Here is a 26,302-nt window from a genome sequence, read left to right as displayed (position 1 = left end):
AATACTAAACTTTCATTGGGTTATTTGTATGGAAATATGTTAATATAAATGTTCAGACATTACATGAAATTTCTAAAAATCTTATATGTTCTGGTATAATGTTATAAGTAATAATCCTAGTTATTACTTTAAAATGTATATCTCAGAAATAACTAATTTTCTTGTCAACTGCATTATTATGAACTTTCATCTAACCTTTAACAGTGGTCATTTTTAAGTCTTTTGTCATTTACAGACAGTTCCGGGTGTACTCTGATGCTTTTGCAAATATGTTCCTATAAAAGGCTTTCATCTTCAAGAAACTCATGGAAAAAACTGACAAGTACAGGTTTCTGGTAACTGACTGTACTGCTGAACTGAATGAATAAGCATTTTCAGAACTCTAATGAAAAACTGATGAACTCATAAAAGTGCTAACAAAAGATCAAGATGAAAAAAAAAAAATCAATTACATGGGACTGAGTGAACTGATGAGGATGAGTATAATTTTTGTGACTTTGTCTGAATTAAAAAAAAAAAAATCCCACAAGGACTCAGAGGCAAAGAATATACAAATCAATTTTCACTGCAAAGTAAAGGAGCTGTTACAGTGGAGGATTGCTGGACTGAATGTCAATATTATGACATAGTATGAGTGTGTTTCATGTTTGGTAATTGCAATCATTGTTGCTTTTGTTGTGGTCATCCATGTACAATGCTTGGTGTCAGTCTACTTATCTCTTGTAAAAATAAAATACAGTGTGTGTGAAAAAAAAAAAAAAGATACATGCACCCCAATGTTCATTGCAGCTCTATTTACAACAGCCAGGACATGGAAGCAACCTAAGTGTCCATCGACAGATGAATGGATAAAGAAGATGCAGCACATATATACAATGGAATATCACTCAGCCATAAAAAGAAACGAAATTGAATTATTTGTAGTGAGGTGGGTGGACCTAGAGTCTGTCATACAGAGTGAAGTAAGTCAGAAAGAGAAAAACAAATACCGTATGCAAACACCTATATATGGAATCTAAAAAAAAAAAAAAGTTTCTGAAGAACCTAGGAGCAGGACAGGAATAAAGACGCAGATGTAGAGAATGGACTTGAGGACACGGGGATGGGGAAGGGGAAGCTGGGACAAAGTGAGAGAGTGGCATGGACGTATATACACTACCAAACGTAAAATAGATAGCTAGTGGGAAGCAGCCGCATAGCACAGGGAGATCAGCTCGGTGCTTTGTGACCACCTAGAGGGGTGGGATAGGGAGGGTGGGAGGGAGGGAGACGCAAGAGGGAGGAGATATGGGGATGTATGTATATGTATAGCTGATTCACTTTGTTATAAAGCAGAAACTAACACACCATTGTAAAGCGATTATACTCCAATAAAGGTGTTAAAAAATAAATAAATAAATAAAATGGGCCACACTCTTCAAAATGTTAAAAAAAATAAAAGTAAACAAGAAAAAAAAATTATGAGGAAAAAAAAGAAATAGTTGCTGAATGAACTGGAATACAGAAATGAATACACACTGGAAGAATGAATGTGCGTATCATGGTAGCACACTCATCCACGAATGCAACACAAATGCAGAGAAATCAGTGCGCAGCCACGCAGACCATCACCAGGCAAGGCCACAATACAGCAAGTTTACTTGCAACTCCCACCACATCACTGCTCAACACCTCTTTTTTCCTTCTTCAGGGCCTCCTTCTCTACCTTAGTTAGCTGTCAATTCTCTGCTAACAATTAAGAAACTGCTTACTAACTGGCTTAAGGTATGACCCATCCCAGGGACCTGTGTATTTAAAAGGACTTGTCTAGGACCATTCAACGGGGGAAAGCACCGTCTTTTTGACAAATGAAGTTGGGAAAACTGGATATCCACAGGCAAAAGAATAAAGTTGGACCCTTATCGTACACCATATACAAAAATTAACTGAAAATGGATCAAAGACCTAAATGTAAGACCTAAAACTATGAAGCTCTTAGAAGAAAACATAGGAGAAAGCTTCATGACATTGGATTTGGCAATGATTTCTTGGATGACACCAAAGAACAGGCAACAAAAGAAAAAAATAAATTGGACTATACCAAAATTTTAAAATGTGCATCAAGAAGGCACAATCAACTGAGCAAAAGGCAACTCACAGAATGAGAGAAAATATTTTAAAACATCTACCTGAAAAGGGACTAATATCCAGAATATATAAAGAAGTGCTACAGCTTAACAATAAAAAATATACTGATTAAAAAATGGACAAAAAATTCAAATAGACATCTCTTTAAAGAAAATATACAAATGGCCATTAAGCATATGAAAAGATGCTTAACATCACTAACCATCAGAGAAATGCAAACTGAAACCACAATGAGATACCATCTCATACCCATTAGGATGGCTACAATCAAAAAAAAAAAAAAAACACAGAAAATAAGTGTTAACGTGCATGTGAAAAAACTGGAACTCTTGTGCACTGTTGGTGGGAATGTAAAATGGTGTAGCCATTATGGAAAATGCTATGGTGGTTCCTCAAAAAATTAGAAATAGCACTGCCATATGATCCAGCAATTTCACTTCTGGGTACATACCCAAAAGGCTTGAAAGCAAGGTCTCAAGATATTTGCACACCCATGTTCACAGCAGCATTATTCTCAAATGCCAAAAGATAGAAGCAACCCAAGTGTCCACTGATGGATGAATGGATAGACAAAGTGTGGTATATACATAAAGTGGAACATTATTCAGCCTTAAAAAGGTAGTATTAAAAAAATAAATAAAATAAAATTCAAAAAAAAAAAAAAGGAAGGTAATTCCAACAAATGCTGCAACATGGATGGACCTTGAGGGCATTATGCTAAGTGAAATAAGCCAGTCACAAAAAGACAAATGCCATATTATTCCACCTATACAAGGTATCTAGAGTGGTCAGATTCATAGAGACAGAAAGCAGAATGGTGGCTGTCAGGGGCTGGGAGGACAGGGAGCTACTGTTTAATCGGTACAGTTTCAGTTATGCAAGGTGAAAAGCATTCTGGGAAGACAGATGGTGGGGATGGTTACACAACAATGTGAACGTACTTAATGCCACTGAGTGGCACACTTAAAAATGGTTAAGATGGTAAATTGTATGTTATATGTATTTTACCACAATTAAAACTTTTTAAAATATATTTTTAAAAACAAGCAAAGAAAGTTTAAAAAAAAAGGACTCTGACACTGGCAACTGGGTTCACGGGGACTGGCCAGCTGCAAGGAAGGGGGTAACCGGGATGTCCACTTAAGACACAAAGCTCAGAAGGAGGCTGTTCTTCTCCAGGACACTTGTATAGCACATCTCGGATTTTTTCCTGGGGAGGGCAGTGGGAGGCCATGCGCAAAACTGATTTACTAGGGCCAAGTATCGTCCTCATGAGTGACTGACAAAGTAAATGAAGTGCTAGGACACAGTCACTGACAAAGTTTAACAAAGCTGCTCCACTGGGCTCTCATCTGTCCTTAAATGCTAAAGGCTTCAACACCAGATAAACAGCTGTTTTGAGGTTTTGTTTTGGTTCAACCTTAGAGACCATCATTGTCTAAGGCTATAGTTCTCAGACCACTGAAGTTATTAGAGCACAATGGAGATTCTTGAATTTCAAAACTCAGGGAAGCAGAACCTTCTTCTAGACCCACCTACATACTAGTCAGGTTTTGACTTTGAAGAGACTTTCACCAAGGTATTAAAAACAACAGTCAGACACCTGTGTAAAGGGCATTATTATGCCTTTGTAACAATCTTTTGTCTTCACCATATACTGGCTTTTAGAAATTCTAAACCGCTCTGACAGTTTATATCGTAATACAGCATGTATTTCATGTATTTAAAATACCTTTGAAAAACATATAAAAATAAAATGTCAAGATATTTAGACCAAATAGTATTCCTAGTCTAATAGAACCCTTAAAAAAATTTTTTTTTAACCTGGTCTCTTCACCTTCAGTATACTGAAGCATTTTCCTACTATCAATTTTTTTATGCACAGTTAAACAATTCCTGTACTATATAATACCATTTTGATCAACACCAAACAAACACAGACTTCAAAGAACTTTAACCCACCAAATAAAAGGGGCTACAATATACACAGCACTCTCTAAACAACAACTTATATGTGTGGGTACATAAGCCTTTTCTAGAACTGAGTCTGATCTATCTTTTCTTGAGGCATTCTCTATTATCCTCCAAATTTATGATTTGTGTTTATACACTGCTTTGTCGTGTTTTCAGTCTTCAGTCTTGCTAAGTGTTCCTTTTCAAAAATAGTTTTTCCTTCTCGATTTATAAAAGCACTGTATGTTTACCGCAGAAAACTGAGAAAATACAGGAAACAGAAAAGGGAAGGGAAAATTACCATATTCCCACCTTCTTTTAAAAAATTCACCTGTTGACTGACACTTTACATTTCCTTTTTTTCAGTACTCCTTAAATTTTTAACATTTAAATTTTAAAAATTTCAACACACCACTATATCTTACATTTCCATAGTGCTTTTATTTTTCCAAGGGGTCCTTACATATCCTATTTATCTTGACAACACATCCATGGAGTAGGCAGGCCAAATACTAGCTATTTTGCACACAGGCGCCTTCTAGGGTAGAAGAGCTAAGATAAAATATCTGATAAGGCAGCACGGCCGGTTTGTGGTACAAAATCACACTTATCTTGTACAAACCTATGTCTCCAAATCTTCAGTGGAGAAACGAACAATGCTATCAGTATAATAAACTTCTGAAAAGAACACTCCTACTGAATTGAACTAGCCTAATACAATTCAACAAAACAGATGCTTCGACCCTAGCACCTGTCTGGGTCAGAAACAGTAGCTGCCATACATGTGACAGAAGGACTAAGGAGGAAAACAGGTCCAACAAACAGCTTGCATCTAGACCCCAACTGTACATGTCCATATTCATGAGAAGTAGAGACCCAGAGACACTACCAGCTTTAACTGACCTTTTAAGCAGTCAGACCTTAGTTCTTTCATTTGTGTACAGAGGTGGACCTGACAAACTCTAGTTTCTTGCAGTTTTTTAAATGTATGATTCTATATATCTATCCATTTTTTAAAAAGGCTTTTAAGATAAAAGTACACGTATTATGCTACTCTGTCAAAAAAAATCAAAGGCTATGCACAGACATGGCTATACAGTAAAGAATTAACCCTGCTCAAAGAGGGGTCTGGCCTTTGCTCTTGGAATGCCCTGCCTGACAAATGTCTGTTTATCTAGGGGCTAAGAGTCACTCCAGATAGTCTAACAACATGATTTGTGATTTACGGTGGAGGCTTCGGACCATGCACTACCAACCTTCTGAGAGGCTGGAGACGGAAGGTCAACCTCATCTATTTGACCAAACTCCAATAAAAACCCTGGACACTAAGGCTTAGGTGAGCTCCCCTGGTTGGCAATACTTCATGGGCATTGTCAGTTGTCATTAACAGAAGTCACCTCCATCCCAGATTCCTGTGGTGAGGACAACTCAAAGTTCCACACGTGGACCTCTCCTGTGTGCCCCATGCCTTTGGCTGCTTTTAACCTGTAACCTTTCACTGTAATAAATCATAACCACGAGCACAACGGCTTTCAAGAGTTCTGAGTCCTTCTAGTGAATTACTGAACGTGAGGGTGGTCTTGGGGACCCCCAAACTCTGGAGTGGCAGAATGACAACTGTCCCCCAGTGTTCAGTCTCCCTTTCTTTTAGGAAAAGAACACCTCTTCCAACCCCTCTTAGTGGGGAGCAGGGTTGCCAAGAGGTTACATTTCCTCAGCTCCTTTAAATCAGGAGTGGCCACGTGATTAAGTTCTGGCCAATGAGATGCGAGCAGAGTAACGTATACAAAAATCTGTGCCATCTATTCTTAAAGGAAGTTGTTTACTTTTTTTGGAATGCAGCTGTGAGGTAACTTGGCTTCAACCAAGAAAATAAGGACAATACGCTAGCAGATGGCTAAGCAAACAGAAGGAACCTGGGCCCCCGAATGACCTAAAACAAGCAGTAGCTCATCAGCTGTGAACCGCCACCTCCATCACAGGGGAGAGAACTACTTCTTCACTCTCTGCATCACTGTGCTCTCAAGTCTCTGTCACAGCCTTGCACCCTGGTACCTGGTTAGCCTGCACCCTAATGAACGTTAAGTGCATTTCACTGTTTTCATATTATGACTTAGAGACAGTTATTTCAATAAACGACACAGAAATAAAAGGGGAGACAAGCAATAAGATACTTAAGAAAAATGTCTGGATACACAGGCATCCCCCACTTTTCAAAAGCTTACTTTGCACCACTTCGCTCTTACGAAAGACCTACATTAGTACCTGTTTCCGCTAACCAAAAGAAACCCCAAGAAGATTTTCACTTTTACAAAACAAAAAGGGCAAAGCAAAAACAGCATTCAGCCTGTCTTACAGCAGCCTGCTGCAGAGGGAGCGTGCACCCCGGGCACCTTGGTACCGCCCAGTCCTTGCCCGGGAACCTTGCTCAGCATCTCAGCATCAAGCCCCCATGGTTTGGGACTGTGTCACTGTCTGTGAGCATCTGTGCTTTATCTTGGTTTATTCTGTGCATCCGTTAGCTAGATGAGCCCTGCGGTAATGGTTTCTTTGCTTTCGGCCATTTCGGCTTAAGAAAGGTTTCACAGGAACACTCTACTTTCAGGTAGCAGGGGAAACCTGTATTAAAACTGAAAATGCATAACAAACATCTATAATGTCCCAGTTTGAAGCTGATCTTATTAAAAGCAAATGTTCTATCCCAAACAATTTAATATAACAAATTTCTCTCTTATTCTCTTGGTTATTCATAACAATGAAAATACGCACCCCTCCCCAACTGCAAATGACTGATCTAACAAAAACAGTCATTTGAAAACAAGCGGAAGGAGGCGTTCTAAAAGAATCACTAATAATTTTCTTCCCTGTAATTATAGATTTCCATAGGTGGGAAAGAAAATGAAGACACCGTTTTAATAAAGTACAAAGAACCTCCTTCTCTGGCTTTCCAGGGTGCAGCAAGATGAACTGGCTTCCCAACACCTTCCCTCACCTTCATGAACTCCTATTGCTCATTAAGTATCTCCACCAGGATGTCCCACATGCATCTCAAAGTCAGCATGTCCAAAAGTAGGGATCAGGCTACAGAGAAAAAGAAAAGAATATCTGGAGATGATATGATACAAAAAGTCTACAAGAAGGAGTAAGAAGCCAGTGATCTTCACTAAGGAGAGACAGCACAGTCTCATAGGAAAGCCAAAGGGTTATCTGTAGAAAAGTTCAAGGTTGCAATAAATCAAAGATTCCAAAGGCCACAGCAGAAGTAAACAGGGACAGAACTCAGCTGGAGAATAAAGGAGGTAACATCAAAGAAGAGGGGGCTGTATCCTGAGCAGCGGTTCTCATTCTTGAGCCTTCACCAGTATCACTTAGAGGGCTCGTTAAACTCATTACTGACCAGGGGATTTCTGCAGAATCTAATGCCCGTGGCCGGCAGTTTTTATTTTGGCTGGCCAGAAATTAATTCTGTTATTTCACTAACACTTTGTGGGTTATTACATTCAATAGTTACACCCGACACACCTGTAAAGTCTTCTAACTTTTGTGAAATGTTGTCTTCAATCCACTCTTCTGTGGAAGAAAAGGAGCATTCTCCAGCATCGTGAGCTTCATTTTCACTTTCCGTATCAGAATCAATCACTAAGGTTTTTTGTCTTTTTGTTGCTCTAATATTCACATCGTCTGAATCAGAACTATATTATGAAGAACTATCATCTTCTGAGACATTAGTATATACGTTGCTCGGACAATCAGAGAATGTATCTGCATAAAATTCACTGAAAAATTCTTCTTCACTCAAAATTTTGCAATACGTCATTTTTGAAAATTTTACGTTTATAATATACACAAGGTTGGAACAAAAACCTAAAGGAGCAAAATGTGAATGATAATGACAGTCATAAGTTGTATAATGAACCCTTGATCAATTTTAAGCTCCAACAACTTCGCATGGTGATGTTAATTGCATCACTCTCTAAAAATGTACTGATATGTCTCCGGTCAATAATGTGTTAAAACCGACTGCTGGGCCCCAACTCCAAGTTTCTCATTTTGTAGGTCAGGAGTGGGGCTGGGAATCTGTATTTCTAAAAAGTTCCCAGGTAATGCTGATGCTGCTGGTGTGAGGCACATACTTTGAGAACCACCAATTTTGCCTGTAGGGTACCTAGAGTGGCCACCGAGAACAGAGACCAGGACCGGAGAAGTTCAGAAGTAATGAGACAGAGTAGACTATGTAGAAAGAATGCTGTTACAGTGTGCACTAGTAGAAAGAATTTCACAACAGGCGTAAAGGCAACTCCCCAGTTGGTCTGGGAGGGAGATCTCTCCTGTCCTTTGCCTCCCACTCCCTCTCCCCCCAAATCCCAGGTCTGATCTAACAGGTTACTCCATATTCACTGAGTATTTACTGTAGTTTGCAGTTTTCAAGATGAGTAAAGTGTAAACCACAATCCAAAGTTACCTGTTAGAGAAGAAAGTTTTGCATAGAACTACAATCAGGAGCCAACATTAGAGGCACTGACAAAAACACAACAGACAACACAGAAGACAGCAGTAAAGCTCACCTTGGAGAAGAGATCCAAGAAGGCTTCACTGAAAAGGCGGACCTGAGCTGAGGGCAATGAGTAGGATTTGAACAGGCAGAGGGGAGTAAGCGGGTGAATTCAAGAAGAAGGAAATTCTTGAGCAAAAACATAAAAGAGAAAAAGATGTTTAAGGCAACATTCTGGGGCTGACACAGAGACAGTGACAGATGAACTAACAAGGTAGCTGAGGGAATGTAACAGAAGGCCCCGAATATCATACTAAGAAGTTTGAACCCTCCTTTGTGAAAGTCAGGAAAGGAAGTGTGAACCTGTGTATATAAATGATGGGGGATGGGATGGCTGCACACAGGTGGGAAAGGTTCTGGCTCCGGAGCCTCACCTACACCAAGATTTATTAACCTGTCTCGGCAGGAGTCCTCATCTCATGTATTCCATCCACACAATGCATTAGATTTCCAAACTCACAAGGTGAACCGGCATACATGGTGGCATACAACTAAAAACAACTCCTTCTGAGTAACTGCAATTCAAAAAATATGGTCAAACTCACTCTTCTCTAGATCTGCTATCAGTTCCATCTGTCACGAATCTCTTTTCTCACAAATCCTTATGGTAAATGTAACTGCAAGTGAAAATAGAGTAGAATGTTGAAGAAACTGCCACTGCATTACCTTTTGGCCTCTCTTCCCTTGCTTCATGCCAAGAACCCCCTATATTAAAAACAACAACAATAAAAAAAACCCACTACTTTTTAGGATGCTATGACATTTTAAGGAGATGCTACATTCTTCAACACTTAGAAGTCATCCTTATTTAGCACTCTATGCCTGAATTAATAGACGCTATTTCTGAGAAACATTCAGTGAGCTCCAAGAGAATGTAATAACCTTTAAGTGACAATCAGAAGTAAGATTTTCTACTGGGCATAAACAATATGCAAAAAAACATTGAACAGCTAGTAACTTCAACTCAAGATCTAAAATTCAAAGTGGCAACTAAGTTACTACAACATTTTTACAGCTCTAACAACAAATACATTATCAACACCTCCACCTTCATTAAGTTTAGATTTCCTTTCAGTTAACAGTAGTAATAACCTAAGCCTAAAATTACAAGCTCAAAAAGAAACACCAAAATCAAACTTTTTGAGCCAAAATTATTGTGCTTTTAAAAAAATACTAAAAAGTATGTAGTTTATAACCCTACCTACAACACAATTTATGTAAATAAAATATTTCACTCAAATGAACATCAACCCACGTTTCAAATACTATTATACCGATTAAAAAAATGCTATAATTTTCAACAGAAGTCAATCTTTCTACATACATAAATATATTCAAATGCAACCTGCTCTAATTTTTAGTATACTGGAGATCTCCGAGCTACTACTACAGAGGTGTGTTCTACTTTGAACTGTAACAATTGTGCATCTGTTCTCACCTCTTCAGCTACTGTTCTCTAATGAACAGTGTGGCTGGCCTTTGTCCCTGGTTCCTGGGAGACTCTAAACCCTTGGAATTTCACAACTGATAGGAGTCTCCTTGTTATCCGTGGTGGACCCCTAGGACACATCTTTTATTAACAGGTGACTCCCAGTAGGCCCCTCATTTCAAGATGGGGCTAGCCATGCTGGAAAGGCCAACCAAGTGATTAGAGGGTTGGCTTTGAGCCACATGCTATCAGCCTGACCTCCTGGAAAAGGAAGGGGTCTGGAGATGAAATTCGACCTTGTGGCCCATGACTCAATCAGTCGTGCCAATGTAATAAAAACCCTGGACCCTGAGGCTTGGGTGAACTTCCCTGGTTGGTAATCGTAAACTGATGCAGGAGGATGATGTGTCCTGAGCACACGGACGCATCATGTTTGGGACCCTCCCAGACCTCTCTTTGCATATCTCTTCCTTTGGCAGGTTCTGGTTTGTATCCCTTATAATAAAATGATAATTCTAAGTACAGCCCATTCCTGAGTTCTGTGAGTCATTCTAACGAATTATCAAATCTGAGGGGGCTGTGGGAACTCCCAGTTATGTGGCCAGTTGGTGAGAAGTGCAGGTGGCCTGGAAGCCCTGGAGCCTGCAGCTGGCACCTGAAGTAAGGGGAGTCTGGTGGACTGTGCCCTTAACCTGCGACGTCTGTCCTAACACTGGGTGGTTAATGCCAGAATCACACTGTGCCTATAAAATAGGAGATACTGCCCTACCTCTCTTCTCAGGACTCTATGGCAGCTGAATGAGAAAAAGTCAAGCGAAAGCACTTTTTAAGGCATAAAGCATTAGAAAAAGTAAGGGACTTTTTTGGTTATGCTCTCAAAAACGTTAAAGAAATTGTTAAAATATTTTTTAAATTCAGGATCGTCCAGCTTAAGTTTTTAAAAAGGCTTAAAATAGGGACTTTCCTGGTGGTGCAGTGGTTAAGAATCTGCCAATTCAGGGGACATGGGTTTGATCCCTGGTCTCAGAAGATCCCACATGCCTTGGAGCAGTTAAGCCCGCGAGCCACAACTACTGAGCCTGTGTGCCACAACTACTGAAGCCCGCACGCCTAGAGCCCGTGCTCCACAACGAGAAGCCACTGCAACGAGAAGCCCATGCACCGCAACGAAGAGTAGCCCCGCTCACCACAACTAGAGAAGACTGCATGCAGTAACGAAGACCCAACGCAGCCAAAAATAAACAAACAAATAAATTTTAAAATTTATATAAAAAAGGCCTAAAATAGCCAGTAAGTCATCTAGAAATACAGCTTATTATAAGATAAAATTGAGAAATTTGATGAAAAGCATTTAAGAGTAAGGAATCTAAATCATAATTTCAATTACGTAACTAAGAGTAGTGCCTAAATGATAAAAACATATTAGCAATCTCAAGTGTAGAAATGACGGAGTTTAGAAAACGTAAAATTCAGCTACTATTTTCTTTTTTTTTTTTTTTTTTTTTTTTTTAAAAGACTTTATTTTATTTTTTTTATTAACCCATTAACTTTAATTAATTAATTAATTAATTAATTTTATTTTTGGCTGTGTTGGGTCTTCGTTTTTTCTGTGCGAGGGCTTTCTCTAGTTGTGGCAAGCGGGGGCCACTCTTCATCGCGGTGCACGGGCCTCTCACTGTCGCGGCCTCTCTTGTTGCGGAGCACAGGCTCCAGACGCGCAGGCTCAGTAATTGTGGCTCACGGGCCCAGTTGCTCCGCGGCATGTGGGATCTTCCCAGACCAGGGCTCGAACCCGTGTCCCCTGCATTAGCAGGCAGATTCTCAACCACTGCGCCACCAGGGAAGCCCCTCAGCTACTATTTTCTGACTAAACTTCCCAAGAGCTCATTTTAGTCTTGGTTCTGATCAGGCATGATTGAAAGCAATAGACAACATTTTGGTTACTCAGATACCGGGCTCAAGTAAAAATGGTTCACATCACAACCAACTTTTTTGCCCATCCCTAACTAATCTTTTAATTTAAGGATAAAGCCACAAGATCTGATCTTTAAAGATCAGGTCTTTAAAAAGCTTGTCAAACCATCTTATGTGCATAAGACAGTTACTTGCCTACATGAATGAAAAAGCATAATTTCTAACTACATTATAGAATCGTTTCTATTACTTTAAAGCCAATGATTAAAAAAAAAAAAAAAAACCTCATGACTTTAAATCACAAGTTTACATGAATATATTGCTCAATTCTCTAACCTCTTGAACATAAGATACTAAGCATACACTGGTCTTACCCTGCAGGATGAAGGGGGCAGTTTAGTGTAGCAGAGAAAAAAATGGCTTTAAAGTATTAAAACAAACAAACCCACCCCACAAAACCCTAGATTCTGGTCCTGTTTCTCCTCGATCATCAGATGATTCTCTGGGTCTCATTTTTCCTCCAGGAAAATACAGGGGCATGGCCTACAGAATCTATAGGGTTCATCCTAGCACTGGCATTCTGAATCTACTTAAGTGCTGAGAAGTCAACAACTCATAATTTAGATATTCTTCAAATTTTTAAAGTGTCACAAGTAGATGTCAAAAATCATTAAAACTTACCATTGTGTAAAAAAGCTCCACACCAATGAGTCCTTCCTTACTTACTAAACACAAAAATAATAAAGACTGGCTCCATGATCAGCAGAAACACATGCATTTACTTGCTACCTGAAATTTCTTTTAGCCTTAACCAAATTTAAAGACATTCAGGTTTTCCTAAATCTGAGGCATCACATCTATTTTATGCAAAACCTTTTCAAACTGATTACAAAGCTGACCTACCACGACACACATGATGCTGACTTATTTTTAATGATTTAATAAGGAAAAAATGATTTTGCATGTCATCAACCTATTAAAATGTTTCACACTCATAAAAAATACAGACATTTAAGTATAGTAGAGATGGTCCCTAACTTATGATGCTTCGATTTACAATTTTTCGGCTTTATGGTGGTGCCAAAGTGATACACGTTCAACAGAAACCACGCTTTGACTTTTGATCTTTTCTGGAGCCAGAGACATCGGTACAGTACTCTCTTGTGATGCTGGGAAGGGGCAGCGCCACAGCTCCCAGTCAGCCACGCGATCTGGAGGAGGAACCACTGATACACTCACAACCACACTGTTTTTCACTTTCAGGAGAGTATTAAATAAGTTACACGAGATGTTCAACACTTTATTATAAAATAGGCTTTGTCTCACTTGATTTTGCCCAACTATAGGCTAACGTAAGTGTTCTGAGCACGTTTAAGGTAGGCTAGTCTAACCTATGATGTCCAGTAGGTTAGGTGTATTAAATGCATTTTTACTTACAACATTTTTAACTTATGATGGGTTTACTGGAAAGTAATCCCATTGTAAGTTGTGGAAGATCTGTAGTAGTTAGAGCCAAAAAACAAAAAGAACAAGAAAAAAAAAGAAAAGAAAAAAACAGCCATAAAACGATAAAACTGCCAGTAGTCAAGAAGAACAACACATACAAATAACCTGATGAAACACAACGCAAGTTTCCAAACAGAAACCTTGTTTCTACCTGCCTCATAGCAAAGTGGTTGCGACCTTGGGTTATGGGATCAGGTGGAAGCAGACTGAAATCCTGGCTTCCTTCTCACCTGTGTGACCTGCCCAAGTAGCATCATCTCTCTAAATTTGTTTCTTTAAAACTGTGTCCACCTGACCCGGTGGTTGTAAAGATTAAATGAGATCCTGCACTAAGCAAAGAGCCTGACACACAGTAAATATTAATGATTTAGCAATTATTATTAAACTTTGTAACAAATGTTACACAGAGCAGTATTTTGATTTTTTTTTTTTTTTAGGTTTAAGGCCCAAAGTTTAGGATCCTATTGACTAAAGTTCAGACTGAGAAATGAAATAAAACAATGTTCCTACAAAGAGGCATTTTACTAAGGACAAGTGGACTAAGTAAAAATAACTGGTATTACGCAAGGGCAATCACCACAAGCAGCTTAGTTTCTACAAATACAGTTTGGGGGTGGGGAACCCATAATGAAAGAAGGCAGAAATTGAACACACTAAAGATGGTAAAATATCTTTCCTTTCCCAACTACTACAGGACTCATACTTCAACTGTATCTCAAGGATTTTCCTGTCTTCAGCCTCCAGCAAGTCCTTTCATCAGCACAATTACATCTCTAGCTGAACTTCAAAGGGAAATATATAAAAGCCACTCCAGTGGGCAGCTGCTGAGATAATCACTCTTAGCATCTTCCACAGATCTAAGAATAAAAAAGCTGACTTACCCATTAAGACCAAATACCAGTCACCATTCTTAGCAGTTTATTTTTTAATCCGTTCTAGACATCCACAAAATGTATTTATTTTAAAAAGGAGTTCCATAAATATAACTTTGGTAGCCAGAAAAATTCAGTGAAAGTAATAAAGATAAAATTCAATGCTTGCATTTTTAATCTCACACAAAAACACAAAGTCCTAAGTGAATACTCCAAGCTAATTTCAAGTACTGGTTTTCAAAACTGTGAAATAACCCTGTTCTAAGAACTTTATATACATTAACTCAATTATTTCTTACCATAATCGTATAAAGTAGGTATTATTGTCCCATCTTACAGATGAGCAAACTAAGGCACCGAAAGATATTAACTAGCCCAAGGCCACACAATCAGTAAATGGCAGGGGCCAGGATTCTGACCCTGGCTGTCTGACTCCAGAACTAATGTTTAAATCAACTATACCACTCGTTCACTTAATTCACTTAACAAATTTTATTGAGAACCTACTATGTGCCAAGCACCCTTCTAAGCACCAGAGACAGAGCCATGAACAAGTCAGACAAGGCCTCTGCCCTCCAGTGGGGGAGAGGCTTTGGAACAAACAAGTCTTATGGGAGAAACGGGTAAGTAAGTGAAGAGTGTATCTCTGCCTCGTAATAAATGCTATGAAGAGAAATAAAGCAAAATGAATCAAAAGTGACAGAGAGAGGGGCTGGCTTCTATTGTAGGGATCAGAGATCACTCTGACGTGATGACATCTGAGCAAGATAACCACCCGGAGGAAGAGGTGGCCCAACTAAAAGAACAACAAGCATAACACCCCTGAGAGAAGAACAGTTTGGTTTGTTCGAGAAACGGCAAAAAGTTCTGATTCAATTCTAAGGCTAACAGGAAGCTTTTGGAGGGTTTTCACCAAGAGAGTGACAATATGATTTATGTCTTTAAAAAGATCACTCTGATTGTTATGTGGGGATCAGTCGGGAAGGGAGCGACAGAAATAGGGACACCGGGGAAGGCACTGCTGCAACAGTCTAAGGGAGACATACTTGAACTCAGACTAGGATTCACGTACTGTTTATAAGTAGATGAGATACTAAAAGGACAGCATGCAACCTAATTGCCCCTGAAAAATACTTTCTTAATATTCCTCCTTCCTCATCTCCCATAGATTCTTTTTAATATCCACGTTAATGCTTTAGTGGGAGCTGTTATAGGAGGAAAGTAAGATTAAAAGGTATTGCCTTCATTTATAAATGTTCTATTTAATATACTCCAGGATTTATTATAATATGTCACATACACTCATACATTCTTGAGAAGCAGAAAGAGCTTTACTGCTCTTTAGTTTAGGGCTTGTTCATTTATTTGGAGACAAGAAGAGGTACCTATCAGCTCTTGTGATTAGCTTTCTTCTCACGCTTTGTCTCAGCACATCTCAGCTCATTCTAGACTGTGAACTGCAATAAAAAGGAATACCAAAGGGAATTTGTATTTACGGAGCACCATTGCGTACCAGGGACTCACTAGATGCCTTACATTTAAGAGCTCATTTAATCCTCAGTTACCCAAGGTAGGAAATATCTTCGTTATACAAATGAGAAAAAAATCAGAGATATTAGTAACTTAAATTGTCCAAGGACACACAGTTAATAATGGGTGGAGCTAGAATTTTAATCTACATCTAACTCTTAAGTTCTTATCTTTCTACTACAGCAGCTATCAAAGAAAGGACTATAAAATATACATTACATGTAGTCTCTCTTATTAGTGACTAGCTTGTTGCTGGTGGGGACGGGTTTCTTTCTCTTACACAGAATCTGAGTTTTGCAGTTGGGGTTGGAGAAAATGGAGTGATCTTACATATTCAAACACATTATTTTGAAAACGTATTTACTACTTGAGGTTTCAAAGAAATTAATCCTAAAAGAGTGATTCCTGCCTTTAAAAAGAAAAAGAAAAACTTAAATACGTATTGTTTACCATGAAATAGGAGTAATGTTCTATGACAAGTTTGGCACAGATTCTGCCCACAAAAGACCTGGAGATAAAGAAAAAGAGGATACGGATAAAAAGATAATCATCATAACACATGAGAAGTGGCAAATAAACAGCCTAAGAATTGAATGGAGATCCTTCTAGACCAGGGAAGGATCACTGGAAAAAGAGGGACGCTAGGTGCGCTTCCAAGAGTCTAGAAGTTCAGGGAGGGAACTACACGCCCGCAGCATCTGCTCCGGCTAAGACAAGGCTACGTAGGAAAGCTGAGATGGAAGTGTGGAAAGCAGGTAAACGGTACCCCACAGGACGGGTTACCGCGAAGTCCACAGGAAGAACCAAGGTTATCCTATGTCCTACCCTAAAGAGGAAATGGCTAATTCTGGAAGACGATAGTGGAGAGGCCGGGGAGACAGACAGAATTAAGAATCGTTCCATCAAGTCCTTACCAGTTAGTTACAAGCCCTTTGATGCTATGTGCTAGTCTCGTTATTTTCACTTAAATGATACCATTTCTATGCTGGACGTGACCTGAAAAGATGTAGAAGATAGAAACAGCAGGCTTACACCACCTGCAATTTTTTTTTTTAAATCAGGGAGGTGGGGGGGTCAACTAATGAGTGATACACTAAGGTATTTCTTTACAAACCGGGTTTCGGTAGAAAGAGCAGGGAAACATACAAGGAAGTGCCCCTTTCCGTCTGCACAGGTGCTGAATCATTTTCACAAGGAGTGAAGTGGGAAAGGGGCACTTGCCAGGACAGTTGGGAAAAGGAGCTCTGCCTATCAAGGCAACAGATAAGTAACAAGGAAAAAATAAGTGAGTAAAAATTGCCTTCGGATAGTCCGACACCGATGCCGGGATCCTACGCGGGGCAAGGTTGGGGTGGGGGGGGAGATGCGGGGTCACGGGGAAGACGCCGCGGCGGGAGGACGGGCGGAGCATCCAGCGCGTGGCCCCGGCCGGCAGCCCGCGCGCACGAATGAATGGCGCGGTCCGAGCGAGGCCGGCGAGCCGTCCGCCGGCGGGGCGCGGCGGGCAGGGCCGCGGGCGGGAGTCGTCGGCGCGGCGCCTCAGCGGGCAGCCGAGAGCGGGCGGCGGGCCGGCCGCGCCATGGCGGAGGGGGAAGGGGAGGTCACGCGTTACATAACCCGGCAGCGGCCGCGCTCCGGGCGCCGCGGGCCGCCCAGGCCGCGAGACCAAGGGCCGCGGGGGCCGGGCCGGCGCGCCGCCCCCGCCCCGCCTCAGGCCGCCCGCGCTCGGGCCGCCGCCCGGCGACGCGAGGCCGGTCCCACCCCGCCCCCACCCCCGCCGCCGGCCCGGGGGTCGCTCACCTTCCGCGTTGCCCCAGACCACCATGCCCGGGCACGGCCGCCTCCTCCGGCCTCGCTGGCCCCGGCGCCGCCGCCGCCGCCGCACGGTGCCCTCGCCTGGGGCGGGGAGGAGGGCCGGGGAAGGAGTCGCACCGCCGCGCCGCGGTCCACGCTCGCCCCACGCTCGCAGCGGCCGCCCTGAGCGCGCCCAGTGGCTGCTCTGTCCCTCCCCCTCCGACGGGCGCGCGCGCCGCGGCTCCGCCCCGCCCCTCCCCCTCCGGCGGCCGGCGGCCGGCGCGCTCCCAGGCTCCTCCCCGCCCTTCCCCGCCCGCGGCGGTCCCGGCCCCTGCTCGCGCTCCGCCCCGCGCTGCGCAAGCGCCCGCCTCGCGCCTAGCCTCGGGCGACCCTGAACCACGGGCGCGGCGCCCCTCCCAGGCCCGCCCGCGGGGGTCAGCGCCTCCGCGGCACGTGACTGTCTCGCTCGCGGGGGCGGAGAAGAGCGCGCCGCCCGCCCTGCACCCCGAGACCTGCGCGCCTCCCGCGGGGGTTGATGCGCTGTCCTCGTCTCTCCGAGTCCCCGCCCCGCGCTGCACTCCCCAGTCCGGGAGGACACTAGTTCAGGGACTGACCATGCTTAGTAACCCTGGACGATCCGTAAAACACCCAGGTCCCCCGCCACGAGAGGTTGATTTACAGTGACATCTAGTGGAGGAAGGGACACACGTGAACTGACACTTTGCTGTGTCAGGGAGCGACCGGGAATCAAGGCCCACAGAGGTTAGTGGGAATGAACGCTGCGCCGCGGGGTTTAAGCGTTGCCAGCTCCCGCTGGGGCGCGAACACCATTCCCTGCGCGATGAGTCCCGCCCTGCATTGCACCTGGATATTCGTAAACCTGCGGCAGGTGTCCCATCCCACATGCAGCACTGGGATAACACGCGAAAGCAATTTGCTACTACTGTAAAAACAAACAAAAAACCATCATTATGTGTGCTTAAATGCAATTTTAATTGAGGGCCTTCTGGCTAAAGACAATTGTTCCTTAAGGACCATTTTCCCCCTCTTGGCAATGTCGGTTTGCCCGGAGATCCCACATCGCTATTATAATAGTCTTTATTGTTGTAATGCACAAACATGAAGCGAACCTCCCTGCAAAGGCTCGACACTTTTCCCCCTTTTTCCCTTACCTGAGAGACTTTAAGAGTTTTCAAGTGCTTAGGAAACAATTAGTACTCTTTTCAAAACTGATTTTGCAGAGCTGAGGCTTGTTTACTGGTAATTCAGAGAATATTCAAATGACTTTCTTTTTTCGAGCCCCTTCGTTTTTGCCACTTTAGAAACTTCTATAAATGCACTTCAACCTCAGTATTCTTGTCTCTAACCCTACAAAATCACGTTGCATGCTTTTCTGAAACGTCGTAATTTAATACAAACGGCGTCATTTCAATAGACTCAGTTGCCAGCTGCAACATCAGGGTATCATCTGCTGAGATGCCACAGAAAAACAGTGGCAGCCCCTTATTAATTATGTTTTTTTAATCCATCTCTCTAAATGTCAGTATTCCACTAACATGAAATGGCAAAACTCGATTTTCAAATTGGAGAACGATCTGTGGACTCTACTGGAAAAAAATACCGTTGTATTTCAATTTTTTCGCACTCTCTATTTGAGTCAAAGGTTCTTGTTGTTGTTATTGTTGTTTTCTGTATTTTCTCAAGAAAGAAACACAGACGCTGAGCTAACTGACCTTGGCAACACCTTTACAGAATATAGTAAGACGGTATTAACTGCGTTTTAGTGCAAATTAGTAGGCAGGCTCCGATAAGGGAAAAAAAAAAATCAGGTTGCTCTCTAGATACAATAGGATAAAAAGAGAGATAAAGAATACATAAATAGGGCTTCCCTGGTGGCGCAGTGGTTGAGAATCTGCCTGCCAATGCAGGGGACACGGGTTCGAGCCCTGGTCTGGGAAGATCCCACATGCCGCGGAGCGACTGGGCCCGTGAGCCACAATTACTGAGCCTGCGCGTCTGGAGCCTGTGCTCCGCAACAAGAGAGGCCGCGATAGTGAGAGGCCCGCGCACCGCGATGAAGAATGGCCCCCACTTGCCGCAACTGGAGAAAGCCCTCACACAGAAACGAAGACCCAACACAGCCATAAATAAATAAATAAATAAATAAGTAAAATATTAAAAAAAAAGAATACATAAATAAAATGTATACAAACCCCAGAATCTTTGCTAGTTTTCTTTTTGCCCATTCTAGAATATTCTGTTATGCTATCCCATAATATATTCCACAATGCCTGAAGACCCTTCTATTTCAATTTTATCCCGTCACCTACATTCATTCATTCATTTATTTACTTCCATTTATTTTCATGAGGACTGTCTTTCCCAGTCTAAGGGGAGTTGGCCTGACCTTTGGGTAAAGCAGCTGAGATGTCTACTCTGGACTCCCACACATGGGGGAGAACTTTGGTGGCACTGCACCTTATTCCTCTTTTCTGAACTTTATTAAAAATCATTTTTGAAACGTCTAATATTACTGACATCTCAAGATCCTATGAAAGTGCAGACCCGTGACCCTTGCAGGGACAGCCCTGGGTAAGGACATGGATCTGTTATCTTTTAACCTCCGTATCCAGCAGTAAACTTTTGTCGGAAAGATCCACATCTAGTCTCTCAAATACCAAAAACAGAAAAAAAAGGAACATGAAACCACTAAAAAACAAAGATTTGTACTCAAGTCCCTTGGGTGAAATACACACTGTAACTCGTGCTTTGCTCTTAGGAAAGAGTGATCTTGATGACTGTTACAAGGCAATATATGCTTTTATGTTATAAGGCAATTTATGCTGAAAGACGAAATAATAACAAGAATGAGCACAAGCCCACAGAAACTTAGAAAGGAAATTGGAACCAGCATTGGCTTACCAAGACTTAATTCTTCTAAAAACAGTATCTGTCTTTCCAGAGTAAAGAAAGTCCACGGACAGGTATATATACTGTCGGCCCTCCATAAGGGCAGGATTCCATCTGTAATTGGCTGAATCCACTGATGCAGAACCCTGGATACATTAGCCTGACTGTACCACACTATTTTATACAAGGGACTTGAGCATCTGGGGATTTGGGTATCCATGGGGGTCCTGGAACAAATCCAACATATTTCAACAACATAGTTCCCATAATTCAGGATGATTCAATAATTAGTTATGATGAGCATTCTGCAATGCCAGTCACTGTCACGTCAACAGTGAACAAAATGCACGTCCCACCCTCAAAAAGTTTCCAGTGTAGTGAGGGAAGCAAATAAATACCACGCGCCTGCCATATAGGCTCAGGGCTGCTTCCAGAGAGTGCTCTATGGAGCACACAGGAAGGGTGTCCGGGAGGCTTCCTAGAGAGAATGACATCTCAGTAAGGACTAGGAGACTAGTGGGGTACCACTGCCCATGGAAGGAGCAACATCTGTAAAGGCAGAAAAGGGATGGAGAACAGGGAACATTCCAGAAACTTTGAAGTGTGAAGTACAGAGGGGCATGGGCAGGGGGTGGGGGGTGTGCTGAAAAAGGAGGTTGGAGAGGTAAGAAAGGGTCAGAGCATGAAGGGCCCCAGAAAGTATATGAATGGATTTTGACTCTATCCTAAAGGCAGTGAACAATTAAAGGGTTTTAAGGGATAAGGTGACTTTAGAAAGTTACTCTGCTGCATGGAAAATAGTTTTGGGAAGCAGTCAGGAGGACTTGTAATCGTCCAGGTGCCCAGGGGCAGGCCAAGAGGAGGCAGGGGGTTGGATTTGAGCAGGGTAGGGGTTTTGCAAAGCAAGTATAATGAAAGAAGAAAAGGGCAAAGAAGTCGAAGACATATGCAAGGGAGGAATCACACTGGTGGATCATGGAACTTAGTGATTTTTTTTTTTTCACAGCATGAAACACCTAGTAGTTTTGTTTATTAAGTATGTAGAGCCAAACAACTTAGTATTTGTGACATAACAACTTAGTAGCCATTTGAAAAAAAATAATACACATAAAGTGAAAGCAAAAATAGTGGTTTGATTCCATTCTTAAATAACCATTGTTACTTACTAATGGGAACTTTGTGCCCACTGGGCAGTGTAAAACTTCTCAAACTGTGGGATCAGATTGGGTACTGCCACCCTCATTTCCCATTTCACGTTGGCAAGAACCATTCATACATATTGCTATGTACCTCATATTCCATTATACCGAGAGGTAGAGGTTGTCCCACTACTAGTGATACTAAGTTAAATCACTTGGCTGGCTGGTGACAGCCAGATCTCTATGTTGTAAAACTACATTTTCCCCTATGCATGCCACAGAGTAGTACCTTTTACCAAGTGAGTATTCTCTTCAACAATCTTTTCACCTAGTGGTTTCAGCATCCATTGATGATCCTGAACTGAATCAACTTTTTCACTGGGTTGCAAAGGAGTGACTTTCTACTTCCGTCATTCCTTCCACATTTATTAGCTAGCATTTTTCTTCAAAGAAGAACTGTCCCTTATCAACTGGGGATAAACTATCATTTCTCCCTAAAAAGGAGGGCAAATGCTTCATTCTTTCCCTATAATTACTAATTTTCATAGAAAAGTATTGTCTGAATAGTTACCTCTAATTGTGGTAAATGAGCTTTTTCTTCCTGTTTCTCCACCTCTTCTTGAAAAATTCTAATGAACTCCTAAGTTTTAATTTACTTATTGTACTCTTGAGATTGATTATATTCTTTTTTTTTTTTTTGGATGCACAAATGGTCCCAGATTTGTCCCCTTCAAGTTCGCACCTACCACACCTCCATTAGTTATTTAAAGTTTTTTTTTTTTTTAATCTAGTAAGGCTACCACTATTACCCTTCTTCCCCACCCCACCCCCCAGGTTTTCTTAGCTATTCTTGCTTGCTAATTTTTCTATTCTAAGATCAACTTGTGTAGTTCTGGGTGGAGGGACTTGACATTTTTATTAGGCTCTCATTAGGCATACATAAACTTGGGGAGAATTTTTGATAGTGAGTCATCCTCTCCAAGGACATGGGACATCCTTCCATTTATTCATTGTCATATTTGAATCTTTCAGAAGTTTCCCAAAATTTTATGCACATTTCTAATGGTCTATTATTCCTTTTTTTTTTTTTTTTTGGCTGCGTTGCACAGCATGCGGGGATCTTAGTTCCCAGACCAGGGATCAGCATAGAGTCTTAATCACTGGACTGCCAGGGAAGTCTGGGAATTCCCTATTCTTACGTATTTTGTTTTTGTATTTTTATTGCTATAGTAAATAGAGTCTTCTTATTTATAATGTCTTTTTATATTGGTTATTGTTTATATGAAGGCTGTTGATTTTTGTATATTAATTTTATATTCTACCATATTAAAATGGCTATTATTTGTATTGGTGCTTTTCATTGATTTTCTTGTGTTTTTCATAAGAAAAACACATAATATGAAAATAATAAAAAATACATAATATGAAAATAATTTCATAGATATTTTAATTCTTCATTTACAATTTTTATTTCTCTAATAATTTTTCCTTGTTTGATTGCATATATACAATGGAATACTACTCAGCCATAAAGAAGAATGAAATGATGCCATTTGCAGCAACATGAATGGACCTGAGATTATCATACTGAGCAAAGTAAGTCAGAGAAAGACTAATATCGTATGATATCACTTATATGTGGAATCTAAAAAAAAAAAAAGATACAAATGAACTTATTTACAAAACAGAAACAGACTCACATAGAAAACAACCAATGGTTACCAAAGGAGAAATGGCAGGGAGGGATAAATTAGGAGTTTGAGATTAACAGATACACACCACTATATATAAAATAGATAAACAAAAAGGTCCTACTGTATAGCACAAGGAACTATATTCAATACCATATAATTACTTGTGACGGAAAAGAACCTGAAAAACAGTATTTGGATATATAACTGAATCACTTTGCTGTACATCTGAAACTAACACAACACTGTAAATCAACTCTACTTCAATAAAAAAATAAAATTAAAAAAATCTCTTTATGGTCATTTTTGTGAGATTTGGAAAGGGATAATGTGTTCTCAATCCAGAGTTTAACAGGAAGTCTCCTTGTTTGATTATTTTTAAAATTAACAAACGATTATTTTTCTTGTTTGCTCAGGTCAGTTGTTCTTTCCTGATGCTTGTATCAGATGTTTCAGAGCGTGTGTATTCTGACTGAGATCGATCAATAATCTATCTGAGTGATAGATTTTTCTTCCTGCTTTCCTCCTCTCCCTTTCTCTAAATCTTCTTCTCGTGCATGAGGCAATGTATTTTATTTATGAATTGCCTGGGAACACTCCCACCAGTCACCAGCCAGGAAAAAGCATGCCATAACCATTTAAAACTACAAGAAGTGTTTCCTTAGACAATGTGAGCATGTGTGAGTGTGTGGGGTCTGTGTGTATGTTTGAATTTGAGGGTGTGGCCTTATGAACATTTATTCTCGGGTTAGAGTAGGAAGTCACAAAGAACCATACAAATGTAATTGCATTCCACCTCCATTTATCTTAGGCCTCAGCTGGGCGGGAATTCCGAGGGAATTTGGAATCAGAACAGAGAGGGGGTATCCTCATGTCACACACCATCTCAGGAGCTCTGGGGAATTTATAGGGTGGAGGCCAGGAAGCCTCTTCTTGTGGATTCTTATAGATGATTCCTGGAGCCAAGCAGCCACAGGTGAGAGAACTCTTGCTGGGCTCCCTCTCAGGGTTTTTCCAGGCCTTGTTAGATCAGTCCCATCCCTGCCCTGAGCTCTGTGACATAGGCCTGTGTCCTCGCAGTGGATTTCTCTATCCAGTGTGAGTTGACTTAAATTGGTTTCAGTAACTTACAGCCAAGGATACTTAAAAAAGATTAAAGATCTGTGTTTCACTGATCTGCAAGGTTGATCCAACTTTCCTGGGAGAGATAAAGCATCATCATAAAGAACCAAGGCCAGGGCTTAGGACCAACTTAGCTCTCAACTCAACTTTCCTGGGAGGCCAGCAAATTCCCATGACCTCAGACTATTCGTGGGACTTTAGCAGAACTTGATCTCAGGGACTCACCATGTCCCACCATACGGAGAAAGCAGCATAAGAACATAGGCTCAATTTATCAGCACTCCCCTTTTCCCTTCATTAGAATAGTCAGCAAACCCAAGGAACATTATAAATTGCTGTGGATCTTGGGCTTCGTGGGAGAGGATGAGAAATGTACTCTTAACCAGCATGAGAGACAGGAGGGTCACATTTCTGGATTAAAAGTAAGCGCACTTCCCCAAAGTTAATGTCCTAAATGATGCTATATATCTCGTTTTTGGACTGTCTTAGACGAGGTCTTTCTTAGGGTCTGTCTATAACTAGAATCCAACATATTAGGAAAGCCCAAGGGGAAAATACAACCAAAGTTACATACCAAATCAGCAGGAAAACTGAAAATAAAGCACAGGGACTTTTCCTGCCGGCTCTTGTCAACAATGAGTCCAGGGACCTGCAGGGACCTTGAAGGATGGAGTCTGTTTCTTGATTTTATTGGAAGATTTCCCTTTTGTAGATGTTCCAAATACAAATACTGAAGGAAAAACGATTAATCCACATGTGAAAATGATGACCTAGGCTGATGGTATTCAAACGCAAATGCCACTTTACATGGAGACGCGGTTCTGTTGTAGAAACATCACTGGGCAAGCAGTCAGGGACCAGGTTTCACCTGCGTTAGTGAGCTGCTTAATTTTGGACAAATAGTTTAACTTCTCTAAACCTCAAATTCCTGGTCTGTACAATGAGAGGTCTGTAATAAACAATGTTCTCCCTAGTTCTAACATCCTATAAAAACCTTAATTTTTTGAAAAGTTTTATTTTATGGTGGAGTATAGTTGACTTACAATGTTGTGTTAGTTTCAGGTGTATAGCAAAGTGATTTAGTTATACATATACACATATCCATTCTTTTTCAGATTCTTTTCCCATATAGGTTATTACAGAATATTGAGTAGAGTTCCCTGTGCTATTCAGTAGGTTTTTGTTGATTATTTTAAATATAGTAGTGTGTGTATGTTCATCCCTAACTCCCAATTTATCCTTCCCCTCCACCCTTTGGTAACCATAAGTTTGGAAAACCTTAATTTTAAAGGTTTAAAAATTGAATAAAATGAATTGGAATGATGGTTGTATTATGCAGTCCAAAATATTCAGAATAATTCATTTAATTTTAAAAAGCTAAAATGGTTAAGAAATATATTCAATTAAGGATAGAAAGAACAATAGAGAGGGCTTTTGTTTCTGTCTTTTTTTTTAAGACACGAGGAAGTCAGAATAAAGATAAGCGGATTATAAAAGACAAGCAGAATTAATCATTATATGAATTTAATCAGGGAAAGATTAAAAAAATCAAGAGGCTCAATATTGCAAGCAGCATTCATAATCATCAGCTTTTAAACCACATATACAAGACATCAAATATTTTCACATAAGGGGAAAAGGGGGCTCAGAGTACAAAAGGAATAAAGAAAGACTAGATTTTTGAAAAGACAATTTCATTACTCACAGTGGGAGAGAGTGAAGAATTGCCAAAATTTAGGAACCACAGCTGATACTCAGGAGAC

The 26,302-nt window shown here is 41.0% G+C and overlaps 1 protein-coding gene across 5 annotated transcripts in view; it reads right to left on the bottom strand.

Annotated features, from left to right (window-relative positions):
• REV1 (REV1 DNA directed polymerase) overlaps positions 1-17,877 on the bottom strand; it is a 92,648-nt gene extending 74,771 nt beyond the window's left edge. For 4 of the 5 annotated variants that reach the window (XM_059943211.1, XM_059943213.1, XM_059943214.1 and 1 more), the window contains exon 1: positions 17,684-17,877. Coding sequence is in view for 1 of the 5 variants with exons in the window: in XM_059943215.1 (XP_059799198.1) it covers positions 17,684-17,708 (25 nt within the window). In the remaining 4 variants the exon portion in view is untranslated. Of the gene's footprint in view, positions 1-9,177; positions 9,250-17,683 lie in introns of all 5 variants that reach the window. The other variant, XM_059943212.1, reaches the window with a different exon arrangement.
• Between the last annotated feature and the right edge of the window lie 8,425 nt (positions 17,878-26,302).

The sequence above is a fragment of the Balaenoptera ricei genome, chromosome 13 (assembly GCF_028023285.1).
Source record: "Balaenoptera ricei isolate mBalRic1 chromosome 13, mBalRic1.hap2, whole genome shotgun sequence".
Lineage (NCBI taxonomy): Eukaryota > Metazoa > Chordata > Mammalia > Artiodactyla > Balaenopteridae > Balaenoptera > Balaenoptera ricei.
Note: the sequence above shows the minus strand (reverse complement) of the source record. Positions and strands in the feature narration are given on the sequence as shown.